The sequence below is a fragment of the Raphanus sativus genome, chromosome 7, assembly GCF_000801105.2.
Source record: "Raphanus sativus cultivar WK10039 chromosome 7, ASM80110v3, whole genome shotgun sequence".
In the NCBI taxonomy this organism is placed as follows: domain Eukaryota; kingdom Viridiplantae; phylum Streptophyta; class Magnoliopsida; order Brassicales; family Brassicaceae; genus Raphanus; species Raphanus sativus.
The window spans coordinates 25,826,506-25,852,487 of record NC_079517.1 but is presented as its reverse complement, the minus strand read 5'-3'; the positions used below and the strand labels follow the sequence as shown (position 1 = coordinate 25,852,487).

At 30.4% G+C, this 25,982-nt stretch overlaps 3 protein-coding genes and 1 long non-coding RNA gene across 5 annotated transcripts; 2 read left to right on the top strand and 2 right to left on the bottom strand.

Annotated features, from left to right (window-relative positions):
- Positions 1–8,060: 8,060 nt before the first annotated feature.
- On the top strand, positions 8,061–9,861 carry LOC108816911 (uncharacterized). Its single transcript, XR_001943931.2, has 3 exons — positions 8,061–8,181; positions 8,283–8,393; positions 8,481–9,861. It is a non-coding gene; the product is annotated as an uncharacterized LOC108816911 (long non-coding RNA).
- A 9,062-nt stretch (positions 9,862–18,923) lies between these two features.
- LOC108814817 (60S ribosomal protein L24-2) lies at positions 18,924–20,155 on the top strand. Its single transcript, XM_018587447.2, has 5 exons — positions 18,924–19,032; positions 19,304–19,379; positions 19,472–19,573; positions 19,673–19,821; positions 19,896–20,155. The coding sequence occupies exons 1-5, from the start codon at positions 19,022–19,024 to the stop codon at positions 20,044–20,046; spliced, it is 489 nt and encodes a 162-aa protein (XP_018442949.1). The 5' UTR covers positions 18,924–19,021; the 3' UTR covers positions 20,047–20,155.
- Positions 20,156–20,390: 235 nt separating this feature from the next.
- Positions 20,391–24,014, bottom strand: LOC108814156 (pyruvate kinase 1, cytosolic). The gene is made up of 16 exons (XM_018586662.2): positions 23,813–24,014; positions 23,629–23,725; positions 23,420–23,517; positions 23,177–23,332; positions 23,025–23,102; positions 22,811–22,942; positions 22,650–22,730; positions 22,496–22,567; positions 22,319–22,408; positions 22,098–22,242; positions 21,886–21,974; positions 21,671–21,766; positions 21,475–21,542; positions 21,283–21,382; positions 20,992–21,051; positions 20,391–20,841 (listed from the first exon to the last, which is right to left on the bottom strand). The coding sequence occupies exons 1-16, from the start codon at positions 23,879–23,881 to the stop codon at positions 20,689–20,691; spliced, it is 1,584 nt and encodes a 527-aa protein (XP_018442164.1). The 5' UTR covers positions 23,882–24,014; the 3' UTR covers positions 20,391–20,688.
- Positions 24,015–24,566: 552 nt separating this feature from the next.
- Positions 24,567–25,982, bottom strand: LOC130497638 (trihelix transcription factor GT-4-like). 2 transcript variants are annotated; one of them, XR_008936635.1, is made up of 3 exons: positions 25,755–25,982; positions 24,860–25,286; positions 24,567–24,790 (listed from the first exon to the last, which is right to left on the bottom strand). XR_008936635.1 is itself a non-coding variant. In XM_056990597.1 (2 exons), exons 1-2 carry the CDS (start codon positions 24,987–24,989, stop codon positions 24,618–24,620), a joined length of 303 nt encoding a protein of 100 aa, XP_056846577.1. In that variant the 5' UTR covers positions 24,990–25,364; the 3' UTR covers positions 24,567–24,617. The 2 variants fall into 2 exon arrangements, 1 of the variants encoding a protein (XP_056846577.1); XM_056990597.1 differs by lacking the exon at positions 25,755–25,982 and having other exon boundaries at positions 24,860–25,364.

The following is a 25,982-nucleotide window of genomic DNA, read 5'->3' as shown; positions in this document are numbered from 1 at the left end:
CCTAAAACAAAACAGAAATATTTTTATGAGTTTTCTGATGAATAAAAATATGAAGAACAGAAAGAAATCTATATGAGAAAATGATGAACAGAAGCAAATATGATTTTTATGGATTTTTAGATACCAGAACAAGATGAAATGCAATGATCTAAAACAATAAAAATAAACAGAAATAAAAGGGATAGAAGATGGCTGATGGATTCTTGCTGCTGAATGTGTATCTCTCTCAGCAAGAACAGTGGATGAGTGATGGACTGAAGATGGGATTTGGCTTGCTGGATGTGTATCTCTCTCAAGCAAATCGTTGGATGGAAGATGGAGTGAAGAATCGCCACAAGCTGGATGGTTTAAGCTTGATAAGATTCAAAGACTGTTCCTGGCCGAATCACACAGCAAAAAGGCTTAGGGTTTTCTTTGCTCTAGGGGGCAAACTGACTCATATATTTCATAAGCTAAAAAAAAATACAAGGCTGCTTATAGTGAGGATTAAATACCCTGCAGCTATGCCCTTCTAGGGAACTTGAAGCAAAGCAACATGGACTCTTCTTGGACTCTAAAGCAATAAGGCCTAAACATGAATGGGCCGACTCTACTTGGACAACTAAAACAAGGCTAACAAGTGCCTGAATTATTGGACTCAGCAAGAAATAAAAAGGACTTAAACAATTTGCCCATAAGTCTTTGAAATAAAAAATAAAAGAAAACCAACACAAACCAGAAACAATAAACCGGTTAGAAATCATAATTGAAATCTTACATGCTTACCTTATTTAGAACCAAGTGGATTACTCATAGCCGAGTTGGTTTGGTGCTGGTTCTGAACCGAGATCAAATGTGGAAATGATTGGGCCGGTTCGGTTCTGGCCGAGTGATCTGAATTGAATTGGACCGGCTGGGTCTTGAACTTCAATTGAACCGGCTTGGTCTTGTATCTTCAATTGGACCATCTCTTCAATCAATAGCTGGTTCTGGCCGGTTTTCCATCTTGATCTAGGATTTGCTGGACAGCCTTGGAGAAACCTTCTCTTATCGCTTTGGTTCCACTCCTAGTGGTCGGACCGTGCCTAACTATGGGACTCTACTTGGATGGCCTCATCACATACTGTATGTATGGATATTGTAGAAGGTGGACAGTTTTCAAAAAATGTAAAATGTGTCTTTGCAAACATACAAATCATTCTAAAATACAAATACAGATTTGTGATAATGGATTTCAATACATGGAAGTTTAAGGAGACACAATGAAGAAAGCAAATAGAGATTTGTGTTTCTGGTTTTAGAAATGAGCTAAACTGAGTTGAACGAGTTAACTCATTTTGACACTCGTGAATGAGTAAAAATATTTGTTACTTATTATTTCTCTCCAAAATAATATAAAAAATTTTTATTCTATATTTTTCAAGTTAGAAGAAATGAGCAGGAACATTAAATAAAAACTAGTGGAAATTTAGAGACCATAAAATAATTAACTAACTAGGATAAGACCCGCGCCTTGCGCGGGATGAAGTTATTATTTTTATTATGTTTGGAGAATGAAATAATAATTCGGTTTTATTTGAATTAGGGGTGTTCAATCCGAATATAGGGTTGGTTTCAGTTCGGTTCGGTTTTTTTGGTATTTCGGTTTATAAAATATAACTAATATTCTAAATTCATATTTACTTTGACTCGATGTGGTTTATAAACCGTCGGTTTGCATTTTATTTGGTTTTATACCAAAACAAAATTATTTAGTTTGAGATCATATTATATATTATACGAATTTTGGAGTTATGTTGTCAAAAAGTCATTTATTAAACAATATTATATATTTAAATAAAAGATTAAAAACAAAAAATGCTTCTATCATCTAATAAAATAATCAAATCTAAAATTAATATCAAAGCTCTAAATTTAAAAATAAAAATAAAAAACAAAACAAAAGCATTAAAGAAAAGTTTTATTATTCTTTCATATTTAGTGTTCATCAAATTAATATGTCTTCGATTAAACACAACTCTATTTGTTTAAAGATAAAAAAAGTTGTAAAGAATTTCAACTAATTGTTATCCATCAAATTTATAATCTTTACTTCAATTCAGTTATTGTTAAAATAAAGCAAAAATATCAAAAAAAGACTAAAAAATAAGAAATCTCAGTTGTAGTAAATTGTTACTTAATTATAATTCAAGTGATTCAATTGATTTAATATATAGGGGATATGTGACTGAACATTTGTAATTGTAATTGTAATTGTGGACCGAAATCTATTTGAATTTATGATGAGCCTGATCAATTTGGGTTTAAATTTTTATCACCATGTTTATATCTATAAAAACTGTAATGTGGTCAATAAGTCATTTTTATTCCAAAAACATGTTCTACAATTTTTAATATTTAATTTTCACATCATTGAGAACCATTTTAATGATTTTAGAACCAGCACCTTATTATTTCCAAAATCGAATTACTTTGACTTTAATTTTCCACATAGTTTTGAAAGGTTTCACCTAGACGACTAAATTGATGCAACCAATCTTGTTGCTTTAAATCGTTAGTATTTGTATATATTAATAAATTTGAATATTTATTAAATAAAAAATATATTAATACAATTTTATGATCATTTGTATATTATTATAACAAAAACAATTAAGCTATTGATCACAAAATTTTCAAAGTGGGTCTTCAAATTTTTAATAATTTATAGATGTTTTGAAAAATTCAAAATATAACATATAAGAAAAAATATAAATGTTTTTATTATATAGTTAATGTGATTATTTAATATCTTTTAATATATAAATTAAACAAAAAGAACTCAGATACAAAAATTGTTATCAAATATTTATTATTCATAATAATTAATTTTCATATATACGTTAGTCATATTAGGTAATTTCGTAGCTTTTATTTAAAGAAGGTTATTTAATATGAATATTTATTTAATAAAAATTCATATTAACACAATTTTATGATCATTTGTATCTTATTATAACAAACAAATTAAGCTATTGATCACAAAATTTTCAAAGTGGGATATTCAAATTTTTAATAATTTATAGAAGTTTTCAAAATTCAAAATATAACATACAAGAAAAAATATAAATGATTTTATTATATAGTTAATGTGATTGTTTAATATCTTTAATAATATAAAATAAATCAATAAAGATCTAAGATACAAATTTTTTTTATCAAATATTTATTATTCATAATAATTAGTTTTCATATATACGTTAATCATATTAGGTAATTTCGTAACTTTTATTTAAGGAAAGTGCGAGATTTTTTTTGTACATTATTTATCAATTTGATATTTAAGTTAATAAAAAGTGTAATATAAGTTAAGATGGACCAACATATTTTTCTAAGAATAGTATATTTTATATAGTTATTTATTAAATGAGACTTCATAATCATATAGTTCTATGATCAGCACTTATATAATAAGTTTATAATTTATAAGTGTTCTTGAAAATTCATTGAATGTTTTAATTTTAAAATATTATGTAATCTTATATGGTATATATTTTATATATATATATATATATATATATATATATATATTTGTTTTATTATAAAATGATATTTTTTACTCATATGATTTTAACATCATGTGTATCTTTTTATAAAAAAATGTTAAACCATTGATCATTAATTTTAACATATTAATTTTAATATTTTTAGTCATTTATCGTAGTTGTTTAAATTCAATATATAACATATTTGAAAAAATCCAAATTTAAATTTGTAGCTAATTTGATTGTTTAATTTATTTTAATAATATAAAATTAAACAAAAAATGATGGAGGATATATAATTTGTTATCAAATCTTTATTATTATAAACCATTAATTGTCAAATATATATAGTCATTTATGGTAATTTCGTAGGCTTTATTTAAGGAATGAAAATAGATAAATCAAATTAAACTATTCACTTTTTCAATTTCAATGTAATCATGACATGTATGATTAATTAGCATCTTAATTGATTGACACAGGGACATGTGGCTTTTTCTAAATACTACAAAAATGAAGATCTAATTTTCGAAATGTTCCTCCTTTAATATATAGGCGATTAAATATTTATAAAAAAATTCTAAAAATATATACAGATAAGATTATAAAAAATAAAATATTATATGATAAGAGTAGTTTTATGTATAAATATTAATATATCAACTATAATTATTAATAAAAAATAATTTAATATTTCAAGAAATTCGGATTTGGATCCTAGTATCTGAACCTAAAATCAAGATATTCAGATTTGACGGATCCGATGTTTTATTATCTAGATCCGGACACCCCGAATATCTTATTTTCGGAGCGAATCGGGATCGGATCTCGGGTTAGATCCGGATCCGAATAATAAGTCTCAGTCCTATACGTAATCACTAAGGATTAATTCAAAAACTTTGCAATACTTGGTAATGGACCATGATTTAAAACTTAAATATTAGATCATACATTAATTAGCAAATTGATTTTCTGTTGCACACAAAAAAAAAGAATTTGGTTCATCTCTCATTGACAGAAAAATATAATGCCAAAACTAACATACTAAAGTTGGACCATTCTCGTCGAAAAATATTATGGCATAACTGACCTATTTAAACTGGCTTCGTTATTGTCTGAAAAAGTATTAAGCCAATATGTAGCTTCTTTATTGTCTGAAAAAGTATTAAGCCAAAATTAACATATTAGCACAGTCACATTAAAGCCCTAATATTTAAGCTTTATATTTTGTTTCCGTAAACGGATACTACTAAATCACTTGTAGACTTCCATATCAAGCCAAAAAAGATACAGACAAATCCTAAATTTAATGATTGATTTGTGACTAATTATTAGTTTCTGAAATCATACACTTGGACAAAACATATTTATTAAATATATTGTATATTTAAGAGTAATGAATAGTGAGTTGCCATAAACCAATGTTACAAAACTTGTAACTCACGTATATTGTGGACCTAAAAGATACATGACCCGACCAAAATGACATAAAGACCTTACGGAAAATATCATCACCTTGATGCTTATAATTTTTTACAAACGTTTGTTAGAAAAACTTTTTTTTATTATTATCTAATCAGTAAATTTGAATTCTAGCAATCATTTGAATATAGTTGAGGATATTGCTTATCCTTGTTCTTCTGTATATTGTCAAAAGCAAACCTCACTCAAACTGATATGATAGCATTGGAACAATACATTTAAATTGATATGATAGCATATCAACGATATGCAAAAAAAAAAATCTGATAGCATATATTCGTTTATCATAACTATAATAAAGATACTTGATGTATATTTTAAAAGTGAAGATGATATCCCTTATATATTAAAACAGAAGTATTGGCTTTAATGCATTCACGCTAATTTCGCCACGTGTCGCTTTCACAGTCAATTTAAAAATCGATTGAACATAATTTCTATAAATTGTTTTTCCTATCCCTTATATAAAAGCTACGGAATTACCAAATATGACTAATATATATATATATATATGAAAATTAATGATTCTAATAAATAAGATTTGATAACAATTTATATATCCTCCATCATTTTTTGTATAATTTTATATTATTAAAATAAATTAAACAATCAAATTAGCTATAAAATTAATAGTTTAGATTTTTTGTTATATTTTGAATTTAAAAAACCGACAATAAATTACTAAAACTGTTAAAATTATTACGTTAAAAATTAATGATCAATGGTTTAGTATCCCTTATATATTAATGATATCTCATTTTTTATAGGTTTTTAGATTCATATTTTAGTTTACTATGATCATTTTAGGTTGCATTTAGATGTTTATATTGCATTTGCATACACATTTGCATATCACAGGGTCTAAAATGCACAATTGAAAGTTTTGGGTGAATTCGCAAGGGCATTTCTGCAATTTTAAGAGTTTTGGGGCGAATGCGCGAATAACCAAGATTCTAGGGACCAGATTTGCAAATAATCTAAAGTTCTCCATTGGAGACTATCGAAGCTTTTCTCTTCGCAAAGCTCGACCCCAACGACGACGACGGAGGGTCTTGACGACTTGAACAGTGCTTCACGGTGGCTTGGAGACTTGATTGTGATCAATTGATGCCGCCTGAGATCGTGGTGAGTGAAAAGGAGAATAGCTCGAGAAGTGGAGATGGCTTCGTGGTGAGAGAAGAGGAGCCGCGGCGGAGAAGCTTCGTGGTGAGAGATGGAGACTGGACGCCGTTGAGAAGCTGAGCACGAGAATGACCACGGATTGAAGTCAGCCGTGTCGATTTGCAGCTTAGCGAGAAATGGAGAAGTCGTGGAGATGAGATCTCGAGTCGGCGGCGTCTGGTCACGGAGGAGCACAGCAAGGCGACGAAGATGGAGCAGTGGAGCACATGCTCAGCTTTGAAGATAACCAATGCATATTTAAAATAGACAACGATGATATATCATATAGTCGTTTAATTTTTTTACCTAGTAGCGAGTTAAATAAAGTAATGGACCAGCGAATTTTTCAATTTCATTCTAAACTTGCCACGTAGGACAATTGAACATTCTAATTGAATGACACGTAGGATAGGGGCTTTTTTTAATTAATACAAAATTAAGGTTCTAATTTCCGAAATGTTTCTCAATTAATATATAGGGGATTTCGCTCATTTCATATGTCACCAATGAAAATAAATTTGGACAATAAATGCATTAATAAGAAAGACTAGATTTTGACCTGCACGCCCGTGCGAGTGTATATTTTTATAAAATATGTTGTTTTTCATGTCAATATTAGAGTTGGGTAAAAATCTGAATCCAAAAAATCTAACCGATCCCCGATCCTAAAAGAAATATCAAACCTGAACCGAAGTTGATTAAATTTCAAAATTTTGGTATTTAGAGAACTGAAACCAAATCCATCGAACCGAAGTATTTCGGATACCCAAATGTATTCGAAATAGATTTATATACTTATATATTTTATTTTTTTAGATTTAATGTATTTAAAACATCCATAATATATATGGTACTTTTAAGTTGGTTTAAATTATTGAAAATATATATAAATAGTCAAATGTAAATATCTAAAATAGTTAAAGTATATTTAAAACACCAAAAATATTTAAAATAACTATTGATTCTCTATCCAAATATTTAAATCAATCCAATTTATATGTTAAGTTCAGGTATTTTGATATATGTTATTCAAACTTATATGTAATATATAATTTTGTTTATATATTTTGAGAAATTTAAAGTATATAATGAATTTTAAAAATAATTTAAATGAGTTATCTGAATCCGAACAAACCCGCAAAGATCCGAATCGAACCCGAACAAAAATTTAGAAATATTCGAATGTGACTGAAATCTTTGATCCCGAAAACCCAAAACCCAAACAGACCCAAGCCGAATCCGAATGAGTACCCGAACGCCCGTCCATAATTCACAATCTATTTTTTCCTTTAAAACACAACAAACATATAATTAATAGTATTTTAATATCATATAAATAATTACATATATTATATTTTAAAAATTTAATGTGAAATAGAAAAATTATAATTTAAGTTGGTATATAAAATTTGACTTTGTATTGTATTTTTTTATATATATTGAAAACATTTTTAATAATGGTTATTGGAAAATATTTTAGTAAAAATAAATGTTTGAATATATGTATATTTTGAATCAAATTTTGATATAAATCAACTTTAAATTATTATTTTGATTTGAAATATATATATATATATAAAGTTTAAGTTTTGTTTTATGATTAGTTTAAACAAATTATATTTGTAGATAATTATATTTACCAGATTAAAAAAAAAACGAGTTTGATTTTTGTATTTTAAGACAATGAGATCAAATGTGTATTTTTTTGATACAGTCCGCTTGATAATTGCCGCGGCCACGTCTCCGTAACGTCTCATCGATAGGCGATAGCAACCTCTCTGCTTTGACGACTTGAAGGAAAGACGGAAAGCTCATGAGGGTTCACATGTTTTTCGTGGACGAGCAGGTGATTACAGCGAACAATGACTGTATATTAGTTCCTTCCGGGTAGGGTTTTGCTATAACTTTGATTACTTTTTCTTTTACTCTCAGTTAATTCCATACTTCCTCCTTTGTTAAGAAAATTCATGATTTTTCCGTAACCCATTGTTGGCCCTTTATATGCAGGGAGAAATTTGGACTAATGGGTTTACTGGTAAGCTATCTTACCTTCCGTGTAAAGAAAAAGGCTGAACATGTTGATTCAGATTTAAACGTGTGTATGTTTGTGAAATTTTGAAATTTGATGGTCGCTAGATGGGAGGTGATCGGAGATATCCTCGTTCTCAGAGGAAGACAACATATTCTGCAAGAAAATAACAATAACGGGAAGCTTAAGGAACTGATTACAGCGTTAAGAAAGAATAGGTATTCTCACTCGCTTTCTCCAACATATTGCTGTGAATTTTACATCTTTATCTATTCTTAATCTTCCAAGCTGTTACTTTGTGACAGGTTACAGTTTAAAGGTCATATCCAGAGTATATGGTTCGAATTTGATGGCTTACTAAAAAAATTTGATGGCATCAGTTTAAAGGTCATATACAGATATAGATGTATCACTTGGAAAGATAGTTGTGTCGAATAAAATATAAGGAGAAGTTATATTATAAGTAAATGTTCTTAGCGTAGTAGCACAATCTCTCCCTCCCTCTTGCCTCTGACTATAAGAAAGTGTTCTTCTTTGTTTATGTTGTGTTGGTTGTTTCAAAATATATGTATCTCTAAATCTATCATTAATATTGCTGATTTTGGACTGGCAGAGAGGTTAATCTTATTTTACATTGAGTATGCAGTTATACGCTGGTTAAGATTTGATTCCTTTTTTGTGTAACAATGTCTCTTTCAGAATATCAATATACATGTATATTTGTACTTAAGTGACCCATATGTCGATTAGTCAAATCGACAAACCATTAAAAGTTGGTTAGTATCAATTTGTGTGGTACTCCTTCAGGTGCAATCATTCTCGGACCCCAATATTTTACCCTTTTTCATGATCTTTCAGTGGCTCTGCTCTAGGATCCATGCAACAGACCGGCTTCTGCAGGGGCTCTGTACGTCCCGTTCTTTCTGGTACACCAGAGAGTAGTTGTTCGAGGCTATGGCTCTTACCGTTCCTGTCTTAGAAGACTGATGGCTATTCATAGTTTACATTTTATTCATTTTAAAATCACTAATGAGCTCCATTGACTGTATTTTCGTAGATTCAGCCCCAAGTGTGACACGTTATATTCCAAACGAGGGTCTACCAATGGGATAGGCAATCTGGGGATAGGTGTTGTAGTCGGATCTTTCAAATAGTTTTGAGTCTAGAGCAGAGTGATATGTGGCCACAATAGCTTTTTCTTATTCATCTGGAAAACCAACCTGGTTAAGCCAAGGAAGAAGGCCAAAAAGAAAATGAAAAGACATATTAGGGCATATCAAAGCATAATCTTTGATCTTTTTTGGTAAACATGTTAAGGCATAATCTTTGATCTTTCAGAACCAGAAGTTATCCCTCAAGAATCCCACCAAGAGCCTCATGCCTCCACTGGAATCCTTTTTGTACGTGTCCTTTCCTGAAGAACTATTAAAGACTCAAGAGAGAGAGAGAGAGAGAGAGAGAGAGAGAGAGAGAGAGAGAGAGAGAGAGAGAGAGAGAGAGAGAGAGCAAGAGACGTGTGTGCAGGTAAAAAGAAAGATCAAGTTGCATACATTAAACTGCATTAAAGTAAGGTTAAATGCTTCTACCGGTAATATTTAATTTTCCTTTTGTGTTGTTTTTATTCTGGATGAAGAATAGAGAGCTCCATCAATAGTTGTTTTGTAAGAAAATAGATTCGGTTAGAAAAGTGAGTTGATGTGTAAATTGGTTTATTTTGGTTAACAATTCTATTTTAACACAAATGTAAAAGATGAACTAAATAACATGTATAATAAAAAAAAGATAGTTTAACGAAGTAATTAATTTTTGGGCAAGTTTGCTATCGTATGTGATTATTCGTATCATGTGTTAAAAATATATTTTCAGAGAAATATATTAAATATACATATATGAATTATTTACACTACAAAAATTAACAAACAAAACATTAATTAGTTAACAGTTTTACAAAATTAAAACCAATATTGTAAATGTATCTGGTATTTATTTTTTAAATAGCCATTTAAATTTGCAAAAATTTCAACATTGTATATGTAAAGAAAAATATTAGTGCTTTTAATATATATATATATATATATATAATCAATGTCACTTTATATAATTATTAGTTGCAGTACCTGTATTTCCTATTTTAAACGATAAAATTTGCAGAAATACATAATATTACACAGATAATAATTTTGTGAATATACATAATATAACCCAATACGTAAATTTTAAGAATACATAGAAAATTTCAACAATATATATAAAAATACAAAAAAGAGAAACAAAAACTAAAAAACATTCCAAGACCAAGATAAACCAATTCCAAAACTGAAAATTAAGGACAAAATAGCTTTCATTAAAAACAAAATCACTGAAACCAATCGCCACGATATGTTAATATGTGTGAGAAAGTTAACAGATAGATATGTTACCTTCGGATGAATGTTGTCATATTTCACCCCTGTTGACAACTTTAGTCCATGGTCTCATAGATACATGATAAAGGCCAGGATTTTCTCTGTGTTTGTGTTTCAATGTTATACTAGATTTTGATCCGCGCTTGAAAGCGCAGAATATTTTACGATGAAAAATTTCACTAATAATATAACAAATATTTTGGTAATTTTAAAGAGTGTATTTAGAATATTTTTGCATTTAAATCAGTGTTTTTTAATTCAACCCGATTGTGATTATACCGGTTAATCCGGAGATCTGACAATTCAATTTAGGTTTTTAAAATATTCATATTAAAAAAAAATCATTAAAATCCGAGACTAACCGATTGAACTGTTGGATGACCGATATGTAATCTAATTTGATTTAAATTATAATAGTTTCATAATTTGTAATCTTATAATCCAAATTTTAAAGTTTATTATTTTGCAATTTATGAAATAATGACGTTTCTACAAAATTTTAAAGAGAAAATGATAGATATAAAATAACTAAGATTAATTATTGTATTGTTTGGAAACATTGATAGTAGTATAAAAATATATATTGTTTGGAAACATTGATAGTAGTATAAAAAAATAAGTATATTGTTTGGAAACATGGATAATAGTATAAAGAAAGGAACATTAATAATTTAATGTAGGTTTAACTATAAAGTATAAAAGTGTATTTAATTTAAAAACTTACAAAATAAATGTTAAGTCCAACAGAATGTTTCTGTTTTAATAAGATAGATTGATTAGAACACAACAACATGAACAAGCAAACAGAAACTGAGTTGATGGACAGAACTTCTTGAAATGATTTTCTCAAGAATATTCGAGATACTCTTTCAATTCCACGTTCTTTATATTTGGAGTTTTTGTTAATATTACTGCTTTGTGCTCATTAATCAACTAGGTGTCTTACCCGTATATGCGGGTACAATTTTTATACTAATATTTATTAGTTTATATATTTTATTAAAATATATATGCTTATTATTGTATTAAAGTTTTGAAAACACTAACATATTAAAAATATTTTTGATTTTGAAATCTTATACTTTGTTATCACTTATTTTTACTTGTATTTTGCTCATATTTTCCATTTCTGTTCTATTATTTATATTTTCCATTACATATATTTTGCTCATCTATACTATTTAAACATAAATAATAAAAAAATTACTTACAAAAAGTAATAGTTGGATCAATACATTTATTGTTAGATTGAAATAAAATAATATATATTTTATTAAACTAATATGATTAATTATACGTTAGTTTTATCTTAATATATATTTTTATATTTTGGATAATTTTATATATATTAATTTTAATAATTATCTAATCAAAAAAAAATTCGTTTTTTATTTTGTGGTTAATTTATATTTTATTCATTATGAGTATAAATGATATTGACCACTCTAAATTTTTTATTTTAAAATATATTTTCGGATTTTGGATAATTCTTATCATTATAATTTTATTTATTTATGTAATAAAAAGTTCATTTTTATTTTGTAGGTAATTTATATATTTATCCATTAAAGATATAAACGATATTAATCACTCTAATTTTTTGTTTTAAAATATATTTTTAAAATTTGGATAATTCTTATCATTATTAATTTTAGTCAGTTACCCACAAAATTAAAATTCGTTTTTAATTTATATGTTTATTCATTAAGGGTATAAATGATATTAACCAGTCTAACTTTTAACGTGAGAACTCCGTTGCGAAAAATCACTTCGCAAATAATAGTATAGATAGATAGATAGATATTAAAACTGTTGCTCTATTTTTATGGAATGTGCATCACCTTTGATCGATCTCCAGAGCAGGAAAACTACTTTAAACATATATCTAAGTTGATAATATATATATTTAGTGCAGCATCGAAAGATACATGTAAATATATATTTTGTAATTCCTGTTTGATTTTGTGTCAGCTAATTAGAGTTTTAGTAAAAAAACATTTTTTATGCTGCAGAAATTTAATTTTAGCTAAAATTTTGTTCTTTAGTTTTCAATTACACCAACTGGAAAAGAAATATATGAAAATCTGGTCTGGTCAAAAGATAATAAAACATGTAAATACACAAACGAACTTGATTTTCCTTCCAGTTTTTTCGTTTTAGTTAATATAGAGGTGATCCTTATCGTTTGTTGATAATCAATCATATGTAGTTAGTCTTTATATAATTTTTTCTTTATATAATTTTTTTTTATAAGAAAATTTTGACCTTCAATTATAATATTAAACTAGATTTTGATCTGCGCTTTAAAAGTGCGAGATTTTTTATGATATTCTATTCCAAAAAATTGTTAACTACAAAATTATATTTTAGAAAAGAAAAATTGATAGCCTAATATAAAGTTTGGACATGATATCCACACCAAAAAAAACGACATGGAAACAACCAATAGTCAGGATATCAAACCCGATTGGATCACGCCTAAAATCCAAACAGGTCCATTTTTAAAGCCCTAAAGTTTGATACCGAACCCAGATTATACTGAGAACCGAATAAGTATCCGTACAGATCTATATAAATATATATTAGTTATAATTATATTAATATCTAAAATTAAAAGTATAAGTAAAAATATATTTGTTATTTTAGGTATTTGTGGATAAAATGGATATTTTGATTACAATATATCCAAATTCGATTATATCCATGGTTACTTCCGGATAAAAGTAATTGATTCAAACTATATCTACTAAGATATTTTTATTATTACTATGGGATAAGTTTAGATATTTTAGATAAAAATATCCGAATTAAATTGGGTATTTTAGTTATTTTGGTTAAAAATTTAATTCACCCGAAGTTTAGAAGATCCGACTCATACCTGACCCAATTTTTTATAATACACAAATGAGACCTTTTTGAAAGATGAATAAACTAATACCATATTGTTAATATTAAGATTTTGTTGGCTTTTAAAAAATGAAAATATTTTAAAAGTATGAATATTATTATTTATTTCTTATTTCACATTTGTAATTTATTTTGACTACTTTAATATTTTATGGTCTTTGTAATTAATTAACATAAAGTTATAGTGAGACATAAAATATTAGTTTTGATAGTGTGTAGTCGTAGCTTAGGAAGAGAGTTGTAAAAATATAGTAGGATGAGTCACATATGAGAGAATAAAAACAAAAAAGATTAAAAATAATGGTGAGTAATTTATGTTATCATAGTCACATATAGAAAGAAACTCGTAAGAATCAATGCTTGATTTCTCTCTTAAAAACAACTAGATTTTGACCCGCATGTCCGTGCGGGTGTATATTTCAAAAATATATTGTTATTTATTTATCATTTCAATATCAAAGCTGAATAAAAAATTCAAATCTGAAGAACTGAACCGATCACGATCCGAAAGATAATACCAAACCCGAACCAAAATTGATTAAATGTCCAAATTATTCAAAATTTTGTTATTTAGACAACTGAAACCATAATCAATTCGAACCGAACTATTTAGATATCAAAATGTATCCGAAAAAGATTATACATATATACATATTAATTATTTTTAGTTTTATTGTATATAAAAACATACAGAATATATATGATACTTATAAGTTGGTTTAAATACTTGAAAATATATAAAATAGTCAAATCTAAATATCTAACATAGTGGAAGTACACTCAAAACACCAAAATATTTAAAATAATTATTGATTTTGATCCAAAATTTAAACCAAATCAGTTTATATGTTAAGTTTAGATATTATGACATATGTTATTCAAATTTATATACAATATATTATTTTATTTTAGATTTTAAGAAATTCAAAATATATAATGAATTTTAAAAAATAATTTAAATGGGCTATCCAAACCTGAACTGAACCCGAAAAAATCAGAATATAATTTGAACTAAAATTTAGAAATATCTGAATGAGGCTGAAATCTTTGACCCCGGAAACCCAGAACCCAAATAGATCTGAAACCAACCTGAATGGATACCTGAATACCCACTCCTAGTCATAATTCAAACTGAAATTTAGAAATATATGAATGGAGCTGAAATCTTTGACCCCAGAAACCCGAAACCCAAACAAATCTGAAACGAACCGGAATTGATATCTGAACGCGCAGCCCTAGTTAGTATTATGTATCATATATATATCATCATATAATTAATTGTATTGGTCCATCATATAAATAATCATATAATTAATAGTATTTTATATGTACCATCTTATAAATAATTACATATATTATATTCTTAAAGTTTAATGTAAAATATAAAAACTATTATTTAAGTTGGTATATGAAATTAATCGTTTTGTTGTATTTTTCTTATATATATTGAAAACATTTTTTTAATAATGGTTATTGGAAAATATTTGAATATATGCATATTTTAAATCAATTTTTGATATAAATCAACTTTTAAATTATTATTTTGATTTGAAATATGTATATAAATTTAAATTTTATTTTATGATTATTTTATACAAAACAATGTTTTTAGGTAATTAGATTAGTCCATTTTGTATATTTTAAAACTGATATATTTTTATTCATGCTTTCAAAATTTTAATTTTTGCATTAGTTTTTGAGAAAAATACAAAATAGCACAAAACCAAGTTTTTGTCACAAAATAGCATCACAAGGAAGAAAATGACCAAAATAAGTTTTATTGAAGTGTAAATATGCATTTATAACCATTGGGTTAATTAATTTATGACTTATGGTTTAGAGTTAAAGGGTGAGATTTTAGTAATGTGTTAAAATATTTAAAAATAAAAAAAATTAAAATTAAAATTTACAAAACAAAAATGTGCTATTTTGGTCATTTTATTTTTTGAGTGCTATTTTTGTGACAAAAACTTAAAATGTGCTATTTTAAAGATTTGCCCTTAGTTTTTCATGAATTATTATTAATTTCATGATATTTCTTTTTTGAAAATTGAACTCTTGAAATTTTTATATTTGACTAAACTAAGTAAGGTAATAATAATGTTTTTAAAAATTGTTTTAGATAATATACTATTTATATTTTTATTTTGACCATAAAAATTTGTAAGTATAGTGACATAATTGTAAATAAAAAGAAATATAGAATTAAGGTTATTTAATTTATTGTAAAAAAAACGGTTACATGTTTAAATAAAAAGAAGTATTAAATATGTTATTTATGTTTCTAAACATTTCTCGTTTGTTATTAATTTATTGAAAATATAATGACTAAATATGTAAATAAAATAAAGTACATATCTCTATTATCCATGTTTCTAAACATATCTCATTTATTCTATTATCCATGTTTCCAAACATATCTCATTTATTTTAATATCCTTGTTTCCAAACAATCCAATTGTGTAATTCAACTTTAATAATATAGTTATATAGATTAATGAATTACAAACTTGATGAGCAAGTTGAGTGTAAAACGGAATGATAGGATTTATTCAAAGAATCTTGTGTTTAATTTTGTGATTAGTTAGATTTTTTTTGACGACTGTGATTAGTTAGATATGAATGCGTAATCAGTTTAAAATGTGAAAGCTAAAATTTAGGCGATTAGTATGTTAAGAAAATTTAAATTTAGCTGTTAATTGCTATGTATTTGCCATGAAATCATACCACCTAGATATTTGCCATCAAATATACATTACTCGATTTTATATAGATATGGGTAAATATTAATCAATATATAGGCTAACCAAATGGTTTTTAATTGTAGGTGAATTTGAAAATAAACCAAACAAACAGTCTGGTACAAACACTTTTTATTAAGTACAAAGTTACAAACAATTGTTACAATTTTGTTTTAACGATTTTATGTGTATATTTGAAAGCACTTGTTACAATGTCCTTTTTTAAAAAAATCATGAGCAAACTAAATTATGGTTAGATAGAAGATAAATACTCTAACCATAGCACGGCCAATAAAAATGTCTTTTAAAAACGTATTGGGCTTTGAAAATGAGAGACCCGAGAATGCAAGATGAATATATATTTAATTAAAATTCTGTGTTTAATGACAGTGGCATTTTATTGTAAATAATGAGAAAAAATGAGGGTAAATTCTCATTTGTACTTCACTTTTAATATGATAGATATGATAGATAGATAAATGAGAGAATTAATGGGTGGGGAAAGTAAATTGTGGCTTGATTAAATGACAAAATCACAACTATCCTTATTTATTAGTGATATTAATGTTAAATAATTTTAAAAATAAAAAATGACATGACATTGTAATTATCTCGAAAATGTAAGGGCAGAATCCTAATATGGATTCTGCTTTAGTAGTATATATTACTATTATAAAAATTAAGATAAAAGCATGAACTCTGGCGTCCGAGGATCACTCATGCTTATATGGTGATAACGGTAGACCTAAGTCGGATGTCTTATGATAACCTAAGAAATAAATATTATTAATAGATATTTATTATATTATATTTTGAGTAATCAGTTAATTTTGTATATTCGGTTTCAACGGTTTATCTACCAAACCATATCCGTATATCCACTTTGTATAACTCGGTTCGGTACAATTTTAGTTGGTTTTTTACTGAATTGGACAACACTAAATAATTACAACAGCACATACGATTTTCTATATTTTAATACAAACTAATTGTATTGTAAACTCACCCGTCCGTAGGGCGGGCCAACCTCTAGTATAACATAAATAGAAAATAAACACGTTAATTTTGTGGTGTAGAGAACGGAAGGTTTAGCGAATCTATGGCATAGAGAAATTTATGTATAAAACGACTGTGTATGAACCAGTGGCATTTGGTTGTAATATTTGTGCAATTCTAAGGGCTAATTTCTTTTTGTACTTCAGCTTTAATAGTTTAGATTGTCTTGCCCCACCGACGGGTCCAAATACATCAAACTTGGATTCTGAGAGTGGTCTTAGCTAGAAAGTCTGCCCTTTGGTTCTCAGTCCTAGGTATAGAGGTGAAAAAAGAATCAGCAAACAAACAAATCAGAGAAATTTTTGATGTCGTGAACCACACCATAGATTTCTTTGTCAAATTGTTTGCTAGTGATGACTCTGATGAGTCTAATTGTCGGAGTGGAACTTGATGCTGGTGGCATCTAGAAGAATTGCCGATTGGACAGCACAACGGATTTCTGGTATTTTTTATAATCTAAATACCAGAAAATTGAAATAATTGAACCGAAATTGAAGCGATATTCGGATTGAACACCCCTTTCACCCTCTGAATACTAACAAATAAAACTCAGTTATGTGTTATATCTTGTTTATGAAAACAAAATAAAATACTGTTAATTGCAAAAAAAAATTGACGTCGTAATATTTTAAATTAAAACGCTAAGTTTTATATCTTAAATTCTAAATATTAAACCCCAGATTTTACGATTAACATTATACTCTATAGTTCAAACTCTAAAAACTAAATCCTAAACCCTAGGATTAATCTTTAAATCCTAGAGTCAATCCTAAACTCTAGAATTAACTTTAAACACTACAGTTTAGAGTTTATGGTGTAAGGTTTAGTCGACGTTGTTTAGGGTTTAGAATTTGTTTCTCTTCATATCTTTTTCTATTGAAAATAAGTTAATTTTAAACCCTAAATGCTGACAACAAAATCCTAAACTCCAAAATCTTAGACACTAAACTCTAAATCCTATGACTTAGAGATAACTTTAAATTTAAGAATAATCCTAAAATTTAGGGTTTAGAATTTTGGTTTAGATTTTAATGTCTAGAGTTTGACCTATCTGGTTTAGTGTTAACCCTAGGATTTAATGTTTAGAACTTGAGTTACAAGATTCACGGTCTTCCAGATTTTTTTTTTTTAATTCGGGATAATAATGCTATTACAAACTATGAGAATGTTACAGACGATTTTACAACCGACAATTCTATCCATCACTGACTGCATCACCTCACCTGAACCACCCTATCGTATACATGTCTGACGGTACTCCTTGCGCCATGCTGCATAATCTCTTGTAAGTCTTCTCTCCCTTAATTCGCATAATTTCGTCTTTACTATGACTCGAAATCTAAACCTCCTGATGTAGAAACATTAATAAACACTTAGTCAAACCACTGGACCAAGGAGGTTTCCACGTCTTCCAGATTTTATAATATCAAATTTTTTTTCTTTTTGCAATTATTATTATTTTTATTTTTTATAAACAAATATGACATGACATCTTCTCGTTAGTATTTAGGGGTTGAACCCTTAGTGAAGAAATGTATGGGCCAACAAATAATGAGCCATAAGTGTGATGTATTGGTCAACAAAATAATGGGCCATAAGTGTGGGCTATCGAAAATTAAATATATACACGAAAATGGTGTGGGCACTCTCGTTGTAGCCTCCTATATAACCAAATCGATTGAATTAGGGTTTCGGGTAGCAGCCAGCTAAGGACGAGCAAGAAGAAGAGCAGCAAACATGGTTCTCAAGTAATCTCTCTCTTCTGATCTGTGCATGTTGTTCGTCTTACGCTTATTGCAATGGGCGTCTGTAAGAGAATTAGATTATGTCGTGCTGTAACTGGTTTTGATTTTGCTGTCGTTTTCTCTGTTATTCCATGTTCTGTAATGATTATGGAAATACGAAACTCATCCCCTACATAGACTATTAGAGGATTCATTTCTATTATGTTAAGACTCAGATGTTTCAACGCTAGTGATCTTGAACTTGTTAATCTTAGTTGCTATGTCTCGGATACAGGACGGAGCTTTGTCGTTTCAGTGGCCACAAAATTTACCCAGGAAGAGGAATCAGATTTATCCGATCTGACTCTCAGGTATGTTTATTAATCTTTCTTTCTTTAGTGCTGGTTGAATTGATGTTTTAGTCTCTAAATCTCATCTGCTACCATTTGCCATGATTCATAAGGTGTTCTTGTTCATCAACTCAAAGTGCAAGCATTACTTTCATAATAAGCTGAAGCCTTCCAAGCTTGCATGGACTACCATGTACAGAAAGCAGCACAAGAAGGTAAATAAAACTCTATTACTTTTGTTTGTTTGTTTTTCATAGGTTTCTGCGTTGGATAATGATAATGACTCTGTTTGAAATTTATGATCTTTTAAATAGGATGCAGCTCAAGAGGCTGTCAAGAAGAGGAGACGTGCCACTAAGAAGCCATACTCAAGGTCTATTGTTGGTGCTACTTTGGAAGTGATTCAGAAGAAGAGAGCTGAGAAGCCAGAAGTTCGTGATGCCGCAAGAGAAGCTGCTCTTCGGTCAGTTTCTCATTTTTCATTCAACTGTTTGATTTCTAAGAACTTATTTTGACTTCTGATTTTTTTTTTTACAGTGATATCAAGGAGAGAATCAAGAAGACTAAAGATGAGAAAAAGGCAAAGAAGGCTGAATTTGCTTCTAAGCAACAGAAGATTCAGGCTAAGATCCCCAAGGCTGCTGCCAAGGGAGGTCCCAAGTTGGGTGGTGGTGGTGGCAAACGCTGATTAAGCTCAAAACCATTTATTGTCCAGTTTGACAACTTTTTAATGTTGATTTCAGAATATTCTGCAGAATCCTTATTATCTCAAGTTTTTTGGTGCCTACGAACCTTCATTTTTACTTCTCTTCTAACTGTTCTTTCAACCTCAAACCACCAAATCTACAGTAAGCTACAACTTGGAACATGTTCAAGTGGAGATTTATAAAGGATACTCTTTGTTTTGCAAACAAAATAATGCATTGTTTTCACTTCTCGTGACGTTCTAAACTAAGAACATGTTTTTTCCAGTAACCTGACTTCACTTGTGAAGCAATCTTAGGCTAATAACCAATTTCAAGTCTAGAAGAATAGGCAAAAAGCAGTCATTATCTATATATATCAAAATGCAGAGCCACAAACTAACGATCAATATAGGGGATTATGTTTTGTAACATCAAAACGTAATGATGTTACAGCTTATTGAATCATTTGCTAGACATTGTGAACTCTTTTACCGTAGCTAAACGTATACCGATGGAATAAGAAGGGGAATAATTAGAGACATCAAATCTCGAAAACCAAAAGTTCCGTAGATAAATATACTCACTCCTGGCACTGCCTCGAAGTAAGAAAAATATAGCAATTTGTTTTTTTTCTCCCAATTTTGTTAATCCTCTAGCTCGATGATCTTCACCACAGATGCATCACCAACTTTCTGACACACCACTACTCTGTCATGCGATTTGATCACTCCTGCTTGCTTCCCGTGGTCTAGCGCAACCTTCAGGACTGACTCGTTCGTCGCACTTGTCGATTCCGCCTGCAACATCATAGTTTTGGTTCAACCAGAATATAAAACTCCAAGGTAATGCACAATTCATAGCAAGAACGAGCAACAATCCTAGTATTCACGAGTGATAATAAGTATACCACATTTATACTCTTTGTTGCAAAAGAAAAGAAGACTTACTGGGTGACGAGGATCAGCGAGCATGGGGAAAAGGCCTCTGACAATAAGTGACTGCCTCGCCTGATAAGAGCCACACGGTTAGTAACATTAAGCCATCACATGCACTTCATATATGTGAGTACAGTATAACCAGACACATCCCTAGAATTCTGATATTACAAGCCAAAAAGAAGTCCAAAAGAAATAACTATGTTATATCATGTCTCTTTGGAAATCAGCAACTTTTTTATGGTTAAGACGTGGCAGTTAAACATGAGAGACTAGGAGGGGAATTAAAAAAAAAGAAAAAACCTCGAAGGCTCCACTAAAGCTCCATTTCAGCTGATTTGTCTTAACCCGGGGAATGACAACAGAAATAACGGGCATTGTTGGCCTGTATTTGGCAATCAACCTGCATGGAGATCAAATCAAAGTAATAAATGAATTGCACAAACAAAACGGTAAAAAAAAAAAGCAGGTGAAGGCAAAACAAATGCTATGAACCTTGCTGCTCTTCCAGAAGAGGTAAAGCATATAATGACAGATGCCTTAACCTTGATTGCTGCCCGTACCTGACCAAGCGTGAATTGAGTTGAATCAGAATATGTGATGGAAATTTATGTCTTTAAACCAGACAAATATAATACTTCTTACAGCAACACATAATCTTATGTCTCTACAACACAGAAGAAAAACTTACAGCTGAAGAAGCAATGGATTCCAAGTGAGACATCGGTTCTCCTACATACTTGACAGTTCTCTTGAAGTACAAATCTTGATTGAAAACCTTCTCTGCCTATAAAATGAGTAAGAACAAAAACTGCTTAGAAATCTTGATTCAAGATGGTTGCAAGATGCACGGGATTTAAAGACTTAAGCAACGAAATGCAGTTAAGAATATAACATAAAGCCTACCTCAGCACAGATCCTGCCGACAGTTGATATTGTCTCAACAGGGTACAACCCGCGAAGGGTCTCAGCACCAAGAAGAATTGCATCACTTCCTGCAGGAAGTAAAAGATAGGAAGAAGTTATGACAACAGCCATGATCCATAAATAGGTTTCCCTGCGACCATTTCACTAACACCTACCAAACCAAAAGCACCAGAAAAGAAGGATTCACATACCATCTAGAACAGCATTAGCAACATCTGTTGCCTCTGCACGAGTTGGTCGCAAGTTGTCAGTCATACTATCAACAACACGGGTAAGGACGGCTGGTTTTCCAGCCATGTTGCACTTGTAAAGAGCTGCCTTTTGAAACAAAAACACCTGGCACAAGAACCCACCAAGGTAATATTATAAAGTGCCGGAAAGAAAGCCAATTTGAATGACCAAACCAGCATACCTTTTCCGGGGGTAGATCTATCCCCAAATTCCCACGAGAAAGAATAATTCCATCAGCTTCTTGTAGAATTTCATCAAAGTGGTTAAGTCCCTATTTCGAATACACAATATCAGCAGCTTTCTCCTTACCGGAGGAAATGTTAAAAATATGAAACAATAATCATTGCATTGCACTTACCTCTACATTCTCAATCTTGGCAAATATCTGTGTCTGAGAGAGGTCACCCAACTTCTTAAGCATTTCGCGGGTCTGTGATAGGAAGCTCAGAATTAACAGTGCATACACAAAGAAACAGGAAACAACGTCTGAATGGTATCATAAAAGTACATACCTGGCGAACATCCTCCGCATGCCGACAATAGGACAAGGAGAGAAAATCGATTTTGTTTTGAACTCCCCATGTGCTTATAACCTTAGATGACAACCAAATAAAAACAATATGTTTCAGATGTGACAACAAGGAACAAAAGGAATCACTAGAAGCAAGCTGACCTCCTTATCTTTCTCGGTAAGAGTTGGGAGATCGATGTGAACTTGAGAGGCGTGCAAAGTGAAGAGAGAACCAGCCAGAGTAGCAGCATTCCTTGACAGGCAAATGACATCATCTCCTTTAACTTCATCAACCTGCAAGTTCATTTGGTAAATTCAATTCTCAAAGAGACTTCAACATAGAAAAACCACCAAAACTCCTTGTGATTGTTTATACCTCGAGCCAAACTGAAGTTGTTTCACTACCAGTGAAAAGGTATTGCCCAACAAAGATAGTGTCTCCCTTCTTCACAGCCTGAAAACATCACACGGTTATTACATAAGTAAACATGGCTATAAACAAGTGATTAGGTATATATATTATCTGACCTTGGCAAGGCCATTAAAGTTAATGGGAAGAACTTGAGAAGAGGCTTCTTGATCTTGATTGGGTGTCAAAGTAACAAGTCCATCGGCTTTAAGAGTAATAGCTTTCTCAGACTTGTTGATAACTTGCAGCTCAGGTCCCACAGTATCAAGCATAACCTAAAGAACCAAAAAAAACAAAGACTCTCTCAAACTAAAGCAAAGCAAAGAAAAAAAGAAAAAAATGAAAAGAAAAGAAGAACATACAGCACAAAGCTTCTTAGTGCTCTTCACAGCAATTTTCAGATTATCCAACGTCTCCTGGTGATAATCAGCATCGCCCCAAGAGAAATCGAATCGAGCCACTGTCCATAGCGAAAATAAATAAAAGTTAACCAGATGAAAACATTAAAATTATAATATCAATTTTCAACCGGTTTAGCAAACCGGAGAAAAGAAAGTGGATGATAGTGTACCGGACATGCCGGATTTGAGACAACCGGAGAGAGTCTCGACGGATCGTGATTTAGGACCGAGAGTCCCGACGATCTTAGTCAATGCTGGGAAGAAACTCTGTGAAAAGAGATCAGTTATGCTTTACTAACCAAATCGATCCCATGCAATAGAGATCAGATCGATGGAGAGAGAGAGAGAGCTTACGGATTTGGATGGCTCGAGGATTGATGCCATCCTGATCGGCTCCTCGAGAAGAAGATGACTCGAATGCATCTTTGGCGATGGGAGAGTAGCAGAGAGAGAGAGAGAGAGAGATCTGAGATCTTCGACGGCGAACAGAGTGAGAATTCGATCGGAGAGGAGAGGAGATGCTTTTTATGCGACCGTCGAATATTCGTTATAACAAACAAAATGATTGTATATATAAAGAAAAGATATACGTCTTGTTTCTTTTTCTTTTTAATCCAAATGTTCTCAGTTTATTGTTAACTGTACCCCTACATTTTATTTATAAAATCGCTAACCTATTCCTGATTTACGTGAATAACGCGACTCAGATAGCTAGCACGATGTCGTTTCATCTTCGAGTGATGTTTGGATTCGAAGAACCTATCTTCTAGATTGTGTGTTTCTTTTTCTGTGTCCCGTGGCGAGGAGCATCAAAACTGCCTTCTCGTTGGTCAAATTCCAGCAAATATTCCTGACTTTCTAGAATCACCATCATATATGCCTTTTTAGTTTGAAAAATTTACATCTAAGAACACATTTTGACTTTAGAATTACATCTAGAGACACTTCTTGCATGTGGCATACATTCTTCATGTATTTTGTCTATTCTACCCTTTTATTAAGTTAAAGATATATTTTTCTTTTCTTCTAGCATCTCCAATGGTGAGATTCACCATGGAATCCTTAGCCTTATAATACTAATTTTTTTTTCTAATTTTTTTTTTCTGAATAGTTAAGGACCCTAAACAAAATGGTATGTACAATGGTGAGCCTCACTTTGTTAATATTTCATGGTATGTACAATGATAAACCCTCCATCAAACTCTCTCAGACACGTCCATCCTCTTAGTCCCAAGAACTCTCTGTAATCCTCTTCCGTGTAAAACACCTTCTCCTCTTGATGAACTGGTAACGGATCAGACTCATCATAGTGACACACTCTAACAGCTATTCCTGCATTTTTTGGATATATAGATGCTGAGAAAACCTCAAACCAGAAGAGAAAAGCAAAAAAGACTTTACTTTTAGCTTCTTTGATGGCTTCAGCTGTACCATCGATCCCAACTCTTCTTCTATAGTCTCCATACTTCATTGTTATGATCTTCCCCACAAACGGCTGACCATCACCCCCTGCTACATAACATGACACCATGAAACCAGACAAAAACACAAATGGGAACCATAAATCAAGCTACACTACTACTGTAAGAGGCTAGAGAACTAAACTAACTAGCTACCCAACTGTTAACTCATTGCAAAGGCCTGCATCTTCTAATGTAAGCGGCTAGAGACTAAACAAACTAGATACCCAAAACTAAACTAGCCAAGAAAGACAAGACAACATCAGCTTCTGCGTCTGAGATCAGCCACGCCTGAGTGCTTGGTTTCCGGATTGAAGTGTTTGGTTCACCTCCTCACTACCGTTGAGTCCATGATGGGGAACGAAGTTCTGAAAAGCATCATCATCATCAGACACAACCCAAATCTGAGACACATCATCAACTCAAAAACAATACTTTCTCCAGCATCAAACAATCAAACTCGGTTCTAACTTCTCCTTTACCCAACAACAAATAATCAAAGAGGGTTCAAAGTTACCAGCTTTAATTTTTTATAAAATTCAATTTTATTCAACTAACAATAACTAACAAGATACTGATAATGATCTTGCTCAGATTCAACATGTAATCTCTGAGTAAGGTGAATTTCAATTACAATAATTTATGTTTATATGAAAACACAGAGACAAGAAAAAAAGATGATTCATCATATCCTGTCTGTAATTATTAAAAAAAGCAAGAACAAGTCTCTCTATCATTATCTTGAATCATCCCAAATCGTGATCAAAACACACAGCAAGTAAACATGGATATATCTATATACAGGAGGGAATATAATCAAAGAGGGTGATTATAACCTTCTTGTTCGAGAAGAGAAGGTGAGACTGAGAGGAGGTGAAATTGCCAATCCCGCCATTACTAACCAGAGCTCTAACGAAAAGAGGAGAGGAATTCAGAAGGAAGATAGAAAAAAGAAGAATTAACGAAAAGAGGAGAGGAAGCAGCGTAGGCAAGGAGGAGAGATAGAGAGAGAGAGGGAGAAAAAGAAGGGTAAGGAGACACGTGTGTTAAGGACCAAGTCCTTC

Bases quoted from the DNA above. Each gene is read 5' to 3' on its own strand.
- LOC108814156 (XM_018586662.2), bottom strand. From the start codon at position 23,881: ATGCATTCGAGTCATCTTCTTCTCGAGGAGCCGATCAGGATGGCATCA. The intron at 21,052-21,282 runs GTTTTTTCTTTT...GGCTCTTATCAG, and splicing joins GCTTTAGTGGAGCCTTCGAG to GCGAGGCAGTCACTTATTGT. The intron at 20,842-20,991 runs GTAAGTCTTCTT...ATGATGTTGCAG, and splicing joins TCGCTGATCCTCGTCACCCA to GCGGAATCGACAAGTGCGAC.
- LOC130497638 (XM_056990597.1), bottom strand. From the start codon at position 24,989: ATGGTGTCATGTTATGTAGCAGGGGGTGATGGTCAGCCGTTTGTGGGG. The intron at 24,791-24,859 runs GTAAAGTCTTTT...CAAAAAATGCAG, and splicing joins AGCCATCAAAGAAGCTAAAA to GAATAGCTGTTAGAGTGTGT.
- LOC108814817 (XM_018587447.2), top strand. The intron at 19,380-19,471 runs GTATGTTTATTA...ATGATTCATAAG, and splicing joins TTATCCGATCTGACTCTCAG to GTGTTCTTGTTCATCAACTC. The intron at 19,822-19,895 runs GTCAGTTTCTCA...TTTTTTTTACAG, and splicing joins GCAAGAGAAGCTGCTCTTCG to TGATATCAAGGAGAGAATCA.